Raw genomic sequence first — 11,720 nt, forward strand, 5'->3', positions numbered from 1 at the left:
TTGTCATAAGTTGTGGTTTGGTATTTTTGACCCAAATATCTTAATAATAAAATAATTGACTCAAAATATTGGTTTGGCCATTTCAGCCCTTCTTGGACATAGAATGAAAAATTTCAAGGGGCTAAAATGAAAAATTTCTCAAAACAGGGGATAAAAAGGGTAAACAAAATCATTTCAAGGGTTAAAATGCTTTCTTTACCAAAAAGGATCAAAAATGTAATGTTTCTGGATTTTGGGCCAAAATTGTAAAAGTTGCAAAAAGTTTGGACTTTAGCCGTAAAATACTTTTCTGGAAGGGCTGAAACTGATAAAAGTAAATTTTGAGCTAAAACGACCACATAAAACCACCACTATAGGCCCTAAAACCATTTTCTTATCATTTTTGACACATAGACTTTGTTTATGTGGTGGTTTTAGCTCAAAATTTACTTTTATCAGTTTCAGCCCTTCCAGAAAAGTATTTTATGGCTAAAGTCCAAACTTTTTGCAACTTTTACAATTTTGGCAAAAAATCCAAAAACATTACATTTTTGATGCTTTTTGGTAAAGAAAGCATTTTAACCCTTGAAATGATTTTGTTTACCCTTTTTATCCCCTGTTTTGAGAAAATTTTCATTTTAGCCCTTTGAAAATCAGATTTTTTGTAACCTTGGGCTTAATGGGCCGAAAAGCCCAAAAATTGGCCCATTGAGCTATTATTTACATTTCAAGTCCTTTGAAGAGCATAATTGTCACAAAAACATTTATTTTAACTGTTTTGACTATTTTTTCCCTCAAGAAAACCGTGAATAGCAACCTTTCCACCAACTTTTGTTTATTTGACAATTTAAGCCCCAAAAATTTGTTTTATGTTACAATGTGTCTATTTTAAATCTTAGAGGGTATTTTTCTTGACTTGTTTAGTGTGGTATAACTTAGATCATGTTTGTTTTACTTCTTATGCCATATATCTCGAGATTTCTACTTTTTTTTGTTGCATATTTACCACATAAACACACACATGCATAAAATCATACATAGCACACACATACACATAGATCTACACATTTTACTTGTATTCTCCCCATAAAACTAGTAAAAACCGAAAAAAAGGGTATGAACTCACCTTGAGTTTGTGGTTTCGGTTTTGATGAAGAATAGAAGAAGTTTGATGCTATTCTCGGCCTAGCAAGCTTCTTGGAGGATTTTTGACTTAGATGTGTTCTAAGAGGCAAGATCACGAATTTTGTATGAGATAAAGGAGATTGTTGATGAAATGAAGAAGATATGTTATGAATCAAAGCAATAACTTACCAAGGATGTGAACTACTTGATGAAAATCCTTAGATTTCTAGCCAAATTTTCGAGATCTTCAAAGAAGAAGAGGATGATCTTGAGAGTGGTTTAGAGAGAATTTGTGAGGGGTGTGTGTGTGCTTGGTGTCTTCGGCCGAAGGAAAAAAGAGAGGGGGAAGAGAGAGGGTGAGATGACTAGTCTAGATACATGTTGGTCCATGTATGGGTGCATGGTGTGCAATAAGGAGGTGGCACCTCCTAAAGTCAACCCTTCTCTTATTTTTTCTTTTTTTTTTGTTTTCTTTTTGGGCCGAGAAAAGGGAAGAAAGAAGAGAGTTTTGGGCCTTTGGTGCTTAATTCCATTTTATGGGCCCATTTTTGATGATTTTTGGCCCATTGGGCTCCTATGATGAATTACGGCCCAATTTGGCAAAAATAATGGGTTTCATAGCCCATTAAAGCTAATTAGGTTAGTTATGACCCAATATGGTCCATTAGGGTATTTTATTTCATTCTAGGCCCAATATGGCCCAAAATGTTAAAATAAATGGAAGTGGGTCCAATTAGAGCCCATTTAAGAGTTCTAAACCCAAAATAATCAAATTGGAAGCTTATTGGCCCATTAGGCCCAATAAGGAAATTCTAGTCTATAATGGACTTAAACCGAGATTTCTAGGGTTTCCAATTCTTTGTTGACTATTTGAAGTGCTTGCATAGAGTGTTTGATGGACAATTTGTTGTTATTGAATAAGCATCATACATGCTTTCACATTTTTGGTTCACAAAGGTTGTCATTGTTGTTATTACAAGCATCAAAATTCCTAGTTGTGACATTTCTATAACCTTCCACAAATGACTGAAAACATGTATTTATAGGTATTGATTATGATAGTTGGAAACTATCAAAACCCGAAAATAACTGCCATAATACGTGTGATTCAATAATTACGAATGTAATAAAATTAAAAATTAATTTCGTAATTAATAGAATATTTAATTAATCAGGAAGACCCCAAAAGCCCCAAGGCCCAACTTTTGACCATTAAATATTCTCTTGATATTAGCCTATTTTGAGTCCAGTTAAACTAGTACAACACAACAAACCAAGCGTATCAATCTTAGCCCAATGCTTTATCCATATTGATAAACTAATGAGACTTACACTTATAAGGATAAACTTTTTCTTTCTTGCTTCCAATGCGGGGCAAGTCCCACAAAGTAAATCAGTAAACAAAGTTCCAATAATAAAAAATCTCTTCCGACGCAAATCAGAGGTGGCAGCGAAGGCGTGAAGAAAACGGACAAAGTTAGTGGTCTCTGGTTGCGTGGTCGGAGGAAGATAATGGAGTCCAAAGCTAGGGTGGTCGCCGATAGCAGGGTAGCGGGAGATTGCTTCGATTGCTAATCTTTCTGTAGATGCGAGTATACAAGAATATGCATAACGGGAAATCAAGGTTTTGGTCAATTTTTGCCCCGGTCTTTCTATGAGAGAGAAGGGGCGTGAATTAGTAACATATGATGGACAGAGTCCATGAGTTTAAAAATCATATCAAAGATGTTAAATTGTATTTTTTTGGACTGGGTTAAAAGCTAAATCAAATATCCCTTAGTGTTTTCTATTTGTTAATTTGTAGTAGTATTTTATTAATATTCTTCGGCCAAAAATCTAACATTATATAGAAAAAAAAACATGTACACTTGATGTCTATTTTGTTTAGAAGAATTATTATTAAATAATAAAATTTAGAATATTTTATGTACACTTGTGGCATCATCCCATGTAGAATTTTTGTTCTCATAGGCGGTAGGCTATACTTTTATATGGCGTTGTAACATGACAATACAGGCGTATTGATGAAGCCTAGCTACCAAAAATATCAATCGTGATTAAGTCTACACGTCAAGATTTTTATTAAAATAAAGATACAAACAACTATTTATCATCATCCATTTGTTACCATATGCATGTATTATCAATTTATCAACCTTTGGCATTGCTTGCATCAATGTCTAGATATGGATGTCTTGACTAAATCTTATCGCACTCTAAATTACCTAAATATATAATTACGAATGGCAGGCCTGTTCCAGAGGATGGGCGATAGGGGCGACCGTCCAGGGCCCATATTTTAAAAGGGCCCAAATTTTTTATGGAAATTGTTATATTTAGAAGATAATATAAATAATTTTCTTTTAATTATTGATTTGTTATAAAAACTTGATGATATTTGTATATTTTAAGAGCCCATTTTTTTTTCTTTCATCCTAGGCCCAAAATATGTTTGGAACGGCCTTGTACGTAGTATAAGTTTTCTTCAAACATAGGTTAATGGAATATATATATTTTATTTTTATTAAAGAGTCGTATTGATTTTCGAAATTTGGTTTACAATAAAAGTTATTATTCCGCTTCATTGCAACTAGTTTTAATGTTTGTCAAGATTAGAAGCTTGTAGGAATACTTTGCTCATGCTTGAAGAAATTACCAGGATCAACTAATGTTTTCACATTGACCAGCCTGTTGAAATTATTTTTGAAGTACTTGGGACCCCAAGAACTACTTGCTTCAGCATAGCTTGCACCTACTCCCAAATCAAGATCATTATAGTTCAAATAAGCTGCTCTAGGAGAATCAGAAACATAAGAAGCCATGTAGTTGTATAACCTTCTAATCCAACTTATATGTGGTGACGTTTCATTGCCATCCCACACAACCAGATATTCAATCATATATAATGATCCGAGTCTTTGTGGGAATGGAGTTGCTGATTCCGGAATCTCATCCATCCTTCCTCCATACGGGGTTAACACCAGAAGTGCCATTCCTGCTTCTATTTTGTCGTTATAAAACTCCCATAACCCTTCCAATCCCTCTACTGAAATAGGATGTGTTGCAAAATCTGATTTCCCTTTGAAGGAATTTTTTGGCATGGCAGTTCGGTTGAGTAGTATCTCCGGAGGCTCTCCGTTTGTGAAGCTAGAACCGATTACCACGGATTCAATCCAGCTCATTTCGGTACAATCTTCTCTTGTCAAACCTATTTCCGGGAATTCTAATTCCATCAGTCGGAGTAATCTGTCAATCCCACCGAGGAAAAGTGTTTCAAAAGTTGCTCTTATTGTTCGGTTTCCCGTGATTGGATCGATCACGCTGAACATTAAGACCCTAATGTCAAGATCTTTGTGAATCTTGGGTGCAACGTATTGCCATTTGTGGATAATTTTGGTTAAATTTTGCTCCAAAGTCCTGGCGATTGAGGATACGGTCACCTTTTCCGGGACAGGAACTAGCTTTATCTTCCATGAAAGAATGATTCCGAAGCTAGAACCTCCTCCACCTCTAATAGCCCAAAAAAGATCCTCCCCCATTGTTTTTCTATTCAGAATTCTTCCTTGTACATTGATGAATTGAGCATCGATGACATTATCGGCTGCAAGGCCATATTTCCTTCTCATTGCACCATACCCTCCACCGGAAATGTGTCCACCAAGGCCTAATGCATACCATACACCTCCAGGGAATCCAAGATTCCGACTCTTCTGTGCAATTGCATAGTAGAGTTCACCTAGAGTTGCCCCAGCTTGAACCCACGCGGTGGCGCTTTGAGTGTCGATTGTGATGGATCTTAGATTTATAAGATCAAGAATCACAAATGGGAGTTGTGAAACGTAAGATAACCCTTCAAAGTCATGGCCTCCACTACGAGTTCGGATCTCAATTCCATGCTTCTTGGAGCAGTGAACGACTGTTTGGATTTGGGATTCATCAACTGGTGTAATGATGAAGAGAGGTTTTGGAGTTGAAAGTGATCTGAATCTTAAATTGTTCATGGAGAATTGTAAAACAGATGTGTATGAGGAGTTATTCGGGGTGTAAATGACTTGAGAGATTGAGGTTGAGTTATCAGAATTATGAATAACGCACTCAAGAAAGTCACCATTGGTATTCGTTGATACAAATTGATCTGCACTTAGCACTAAGAAGAAGAGGATTAAGAAAAAATACGGTGTTTTAAGCTTCATTTGTTTTCGTGTATGAAAAAGGATATGAGAAGATATATAGATATAAGCACTCAAGATTCCTTGGCTACTTGTTGCAGGTTATGTGGAGAGCATCCCCATAAGAAGCTGAAATTGGGAATGAAAGTTTGACTTTGATGATTTCTGAAAGCAGCCTCTACCTCATGCCAGAAAAGAGGTTTGATTTTGAACAAAATCCTTATCTTATACTACTTTTCATTGTTTCAAGATACACATGGGTTTCATGTAAAAGTTACCCATTTATACACGTATTAAACATTGAAAGTGCTTTTTATATATCAAACATGTAACACAACTGCCTCAAACTTCCAAAACAAAATCTTTTTACAAAATATGATCGCTTTTAGTCGGCATACAGTTTTTATTTCTTGTAGATAGTGAATTTTATGAACAAAAAAAGTAACATAAATCTATTTCACAAATTATGGAAAATAAATCAAACTTATGAGATATTTGTAGTTCAATTTGCAGTATTATTAAAGAATTAAGTGATTAGAACAACAAATATTTATAGATGTGTAAACACGGGCTTAAACGTAAATATTTATAGATATGTGTAAACATGTGCATATAATTATTATTAGAGTAAATTATTGAAATGGTCCTATTGTTTGGTCAAAATTACACGTTAGATCCTTAACTTTTTTTTACACTCGTCCATATGGTTTGATTTTGTTGAGGTTTTCGGCCCTATAATTTGGTCAAAATTACACGTTTGGCCCTAACTTTATGTATGTCAGGGATGAAAAATGCAACAAAATCAAACCACAAAGACAATCTAGGTGCAAAAAAGAAAAAGTTAAGAACCAAACGTGTAAATTTGACCGATCCATAATTTACTCAAGATATTAATATTCAAAATATACGGTTATATTTGACCTTACAGATAAGTTTTTAAAAGTTGAGATACAAACATTATTCAAACACATATATTTTATTTGTTTATTTAATGAAATAAAAAATATATATAAGGTTCGGATTCGGTGAGGACTTCAATTTTGGTGAGAATCGCAAGGACAATTTTTAACCAATCGTTTTACTAAGGGTAAATTTGTCAACACATTAAACAAACATAAAACCTAATCTGGTCCATATGTCGAAATCTAGCTGCGTCACCAAATTATGGGCTATTGTTCACACGTCTGATTGTGTAATTGTTTCGTAGGTGCTCTTTGTTTTTTGAAAAAATAAAATTTTCAGACCTTTTATTGTTGCGCGACGCAGTAAAAAATCTTTGCGCAGTTGTTTGTTTTTTAGAAGTCTTCAGAGTAAAAAATCTTTGCGCGTGTTTAGTTTGACGCAACACTTGTATTGTCTCTTCCAACCTCTTTCAACATTTCCTTCTTTTTTTCATGTTGCTGAAATCTTATTTCACTTTTTTTTGTTTTTATTTTTTTTTTGTTTTTTGTTTATTCTTGTTGAATTTTTTTTTTATTTTTTTTTTATTTTGAATAATGATATATCATTATTGATGAAATATCATTATCTTTTTATTGAATTATCGTTATTTTTACTGCAATATTATAAATTCTTGTCAAAATATCATATATTATTAAAATTTTGGTATTAAAAAATTATTTTCAGTTTATAAAATAAATTTATTTTAATTTTTTAATATCTACAACATCATGTAGATGTTAAAAAAACAAACACGTTTTTTATTAGTCTGTAGTCGTTTGGTCCACATCTTGTACCGTAGAAAGTTGTAGAGGTTGTCCGCAGACTTCATGAATTTTTGTTTAAAAAAAAACAAACAACACCTTAGTCACGTAACCCATATATTAAGTTATGAAACATTAGGCAACAAATAAATATTTGTTTTTTTTTTTTATATAATACACTTTAATTCCGTCAATATTAAGTTATATACATTTTATATCAATTATTTTTTTGTTATTTTTATATATCAAATTTATTTATATATATACTAATTTCAAAGTACATGATGAACAGGACTTCTCTACGATTGGTTGTTTTGTTTTTTTTTTCTTTTCCGTTTCCGTTTCCTATGTTTTCTTTATTTGTGAGAATTGTTTTTCTTTTCCAGCATCTCTGTTACACTGCTAATGTAACCAATAAAAACGGGTACAGTGTCCGTCACGTGTTACGTTGTCGATGTTCTCACCGCCTCTCATTCTATCATCTTCGGAGAATTCTTTTCGTTTCTGTGGGTATCGCTTTCCCCCCATCGCTTCCACCTCTCAAGATTCTCAGCTGCTTGCCTTCTTCCTCACTCCTCAGCCACTAAAAGCAGCGGAACATCTTCCCGCCTCCGATGCTTCTAGGGTTTCCGCTGAAGAAGATTTAGGTTGAGTGTTTTCACTATTGATGATCCCTCCACCGCCATAGTCTCCCGTCAAAAACCCTATCGCCCTTACTATCAATTGAAGGAGTTCTCACTCTTGCTCTTAATCACTTGCTCCACAACCGTCTGCATCGCCATCTCTATCTTCTTTTGTCGCCGGAAAAGAGAACGACGGAACCGATATATTATGCTTCACCACTCTTTCATCTGATAACATCATTTTTCTCTGTTGTAGTCGAACCCTAATTACGTATGTCATTGATCTGAAGCAATGATTGTAAATTTTCAGGTGGATTTTATTGATCACAAGGACTTTTAGACAAAGGTAATTACTTGAATTGATTGCAGTTTTATGTTACTAATCTATTTTGCTACGCCTATGCTATTCCGACTTCATTGTACGATGATTTGGCGTCTTATTTTTTGTATTATATTTATGGATTTTTGAATATGGTGAAGAAGTGACAACAGAGTGGCAAAGTTGATCAGATTAACTACATGGCAGAAGAAGGTGACATGTAAGATTTTGCAGATGGTGTGGATGGAGGAGAAAACAATGGTGAAGATTGAAATCTTGATGATTACGAAATGGTTAGTGTAAGAATTAAATTTCATCCCTTTTAGTGTTTTTAGTCCAAAATCTATCATCAAATGTATATGTGTTATAATCTACCATGTAATACACTTGATTTCGACAATTCATATCTTTTTAAGTTCTAATTTGAGCAGCTTACAAAGGTGACAGATACGTCCTCTGCTCGAGCAAGATCAGGAAAAGATATCCAGGGCATTCCATGGGAAAGATTGAATATAACAAGGGAAAGTTACAGATGTACAAGACTTGAACAATACAGAAACTATGAAGACATTCAATTATCTGGTGATGTTGATAAGGTACTACAATATCTACTTTCATAGACATAATTCCTTTTTCTACTCTTCATATTATGAAACATTGTTGTTGTATGCAGAAATGCAAACAAAATTCCAAAATTGGTAACTACTATGAGTTCTTTCATAATACAAGATCATTGAAACCTAAAATCATTCATTTTCAAGCATATTAGATTGATATTACCTAAAAGCCCTAAAGATTCTAAAAATTTATGTGGTATACAGCTAAGGAACCTGATATAGGCTACCTCAAAGCATGATGTGTATCTCATGTGTAACAACTCAATCATGCACTGCTCATTAATCACAAAACCCAACTGAAATTCTAAACTTTTCTAGGCACGTGGCACCTACTGAGGTACTTACTTTTATTTTCATTCATCATATAATGTTGCTGAAGTTGCAAAAAGACGGAAATTACATTGTGTCTTGACTCCCTTAACTTTAGACCTAAACTTAAGAATTTTAATTTCTTTGTTCATTTTTTTATACATTTTTGAGAATTCAAAATCTGAAATTTGTTTTGGGGATAGAGAAACATGCAGGTAGTTTGATGTAATGGTTTACACAAACTCGAATTAGTACACTAGTACTCAATGATGATTTCTTGGAGGCAGGAAGGTTTCAAGGAAAGCTTGCTTGTGAGGTAATCTGTTATAAAAATATATTTTTCTGGGATTTTGGTAAAAGATTTAACCATAAAATGTATTATTAATTTAGTTTTAATATAGAATCTTGATGTATTATATGATGCAAAGATTTGGATAAACAGTGAATGATTTTTTGTACAAGGACGACTTATGAAGATAATGCTATAACAAATGCTATTGAAATATACGACACCTTGGAAGTAATTGTGAAGTAGGATGTAAATCATGCAACTATTTTTGTTATAAAATATATTTTTGAAAACGTGTTTGTTGATATTTTGATAAATGTGGTGGTTTGTAGTGGTGGAATGCATTTAATGGCATCAATTAATGATTGTGGTGTGAGAGAATAGGACATGGAGGGATTTTAGCTTGTGAATCACTTCCGCTTTCCTAGGCCAGTCAATGTGTGTGTGTGTGTTTTTTTGGTTCTTATTTGGAATTCCTTTAGATAGTGTTTGTTGTCATAGAATTGGGGGAGGAATGGAATGGCTCATTCCATAGAAGTGAGGAAGACATGTTTGTTTTCTCTGATGGAATGGAATGAGCCATTACGAATGTTAAGAACAAACTCATTTCGTTGTAATTATTTGTTATATAAAAGTGAGGAATGTGTTTGGTATGATGGAATTCAAAATTTATGAATAAAAATTGGTTAAGTTGCAGCTTTTCATTCCATTCTAGAATGAAATGAAGGATTAACAAAATGGAATGAGTCACATTACAAATTAATGGAATGAGTGATTCCATTCTGATTCCATGAAATCAAGAGGTAAATTTATAGAATCAAAAGTTAAAAATTAACTCTCCGAATGCAATGCAGGTGTATGACTAAGTTTGTGACTGGTCTCTTTTCGGTGGGAATGTTCTATCACCTCTACAATCAGGTACTAAAAAAATATTGTAGGTTTACAAAAAAAAAAAAAACTTGTGGGTGATTCAAAAGTTATTATGTGATATTAAAGATTTAGAACAAAGAGTTGTTCTAAATCTGGTAACCGAAGATTGTGCTTGGATTTGAATTCGATTGTTGTTCTCTTAGTTTAAGTTATTGGTTTGTAAATGTTTAGAATTTTATTTCAGCTGAAAGTTAAAAGACATGGGTGATGGTCAGGGAACCAAGCCTGCCAATGCCAACAAAGGGAACGCAGCTACCAACCTTAGAAGTGAGTGTTTTAACCAAATCATGTATTTTACCTACAGATGGTGTAATGCATATGAACTTAGTCACTAACTTTAGTTGGTAAAAGAAAAGAAATGTTTTTTGTGAAAAATTCTCATGATTCCATTGAAAACCTGATTTATGAGTTAAACCTCACGGTTTATTATGAATTACAGATGGATGCAAAATCAAATGATTTTTAATTTTCACCTTTAAAATTCACTCTTCTCCTTTTGTACTTCTTCTTTTGTTCTCTTCTGTGTTCAAACGTTTCAGATTTTGGGGATAATACGCTGACCGTGTAATATTTAACATCAACTTTTGATCACCAGCTCCCTGCCCCACCACCAGCTGTTTCTGCAATCCGATGCTCAGCGCTCGACATCAACGCTTGATAATGAAAACTTTTGTTGTGTTTCTTGAATTTTGTCATTTTTTAAACCTTTTCCTTTGGGTATTTTTTTTAAACAGAGGAAGAATCAATCTAACTATGTAATAATTATTTCATATGTCTGTGTTTCTTCGTTTTATGGTGCTTAAATGATTCTTTTTGATTTCATATTTTGGTGTTTTTAATGGGAGAAATCCATCTTTATTCTTGGATTAATACATAAAGTAAAAGGTCTACTTGCAAGATGTAGCAACATACTTTCATTTCCGATCATGTTGTTTTCTTTGGCGTTTCCAACCCCGCAAAGCGGGGATTCTTCTCTAGTTATATACATATGTGAATCAAGTTGTAAACATTTTAATATTTTTATTTTTGTAGTTTTTGTTAAAATACTTTTGCAATTATCAAACATATCAAAACATAGTTTTTTTTTGTTTTTGTTTTCTATTCCTCTTTTTTTGATTTTTTTTGTCTTTAGTAAATCTTTAAAGCTTTTTATGTTGTCTTTTTTTTTTTTCTTAATTTTTTAGTTTTTTTTAATTATTTTTCTATATATTTGAAATTACTAGTGTTTTTGTATTTTTTTTTTGTTTTTTTTTTTTTTACTTTTTTATGTTTTTGAACTAAATATTGGTTCGAGTTTTTAATATTTAATAATTATAAAAGATTTTAATCATAAACAACACACATCATAATATTTTCATTTCATACGATTTTTAGATAATATTATTTTTGGATTATAAAACTTTGGATCAAATCATTTTATTTTTATTAATGTTTTTAATACATATTTGAAATTACTAGTGGTTTTTGTTTTTGTTTTTTTTATTTATTTATTATTTTTTACTTTTTTGAACTAAATATTTGTTCAAGTTTTTTGATGTTTAACAATTATAAAAGTTTCGAATCATAAGATATTATGCATCATAATATTTTTTGGCCATATCTTTTTGGATTGTATTATTTTGAATCATAGTATTTTAAATCATATAATTTTGAATCA

At 32.6% G+C, this 11,720-nt stretch overlaps 1 protein-coding gene and 1 long non-coding RNA gene across 3 annotated transcripts; one reads left to right on the forward strand and one right to left on the reverse strand.

Annotated features, from left to right (window-relative positions):
• Nucleotides 1-3,617: 3,617 nt before the first annotated feature.
• LOC111884587 (tetrahydroberberine oxidase-like) lies at nucleotides 3,618-5,488 on the reverse strand. Its single transcript, XM_023880897.3, has one exon. It carries the CDS (start codon nucleotides 5,295-5,297, stop codon nucleotides 3,717-3,719), a length of 1,581 nt encoding a protein of 526 aa, XP_023736665.1. The 5' UTR covers nucleotides 5,298-5,488; the 3' UTR covers nucleotides 3,618-3,716.
• A 1,636-nt stretch (nucleotides 5,489-7,124) lies between these two features.
• On the forward strand, nucleotides 7,125-10,885 carry LOC111884588 (uncharacterized). Of its 2 annotated transcripts, none has more exons than XR_008230990.1 (8): nucleotides 7,125-7,945; nucleotides 8,080-8,211; nucleotides 8,350-8,514; nucleotides 8,740-8,872; nucleotides 9,048-9,160; nucleotides 9,988-10,051; nucleotides 10,248-10,330; nucleotides 10,659-10,885. It is a non-coding gene; the product is annotated as an uncharacterized LOC111884588 (long non-coding RNA). The 2 variants fall into 2 exon arrangements; XR_008230991.1 differs by having other exon boundaries at nucleotides 8,083-8,211.
• The last annotated feature ends 835 nt before the right edge of the window (nucleotides 10,886-11,720 follow it).

This window comes from Lactuca sativa, chromosome 3, assembly GCF_002870075.4.
Source record: "Lactuca sativa cultivar Salinas chromosome 3, Lsat_Salinas_v11, whole genome shotgun sequence".
Lineage (NCBI taxonomy): Eukaryota > Viridiplantae > Streptophyta > Magnoliopsida > Asterales > Asteraceae > Lactuca > Lactuca sativa.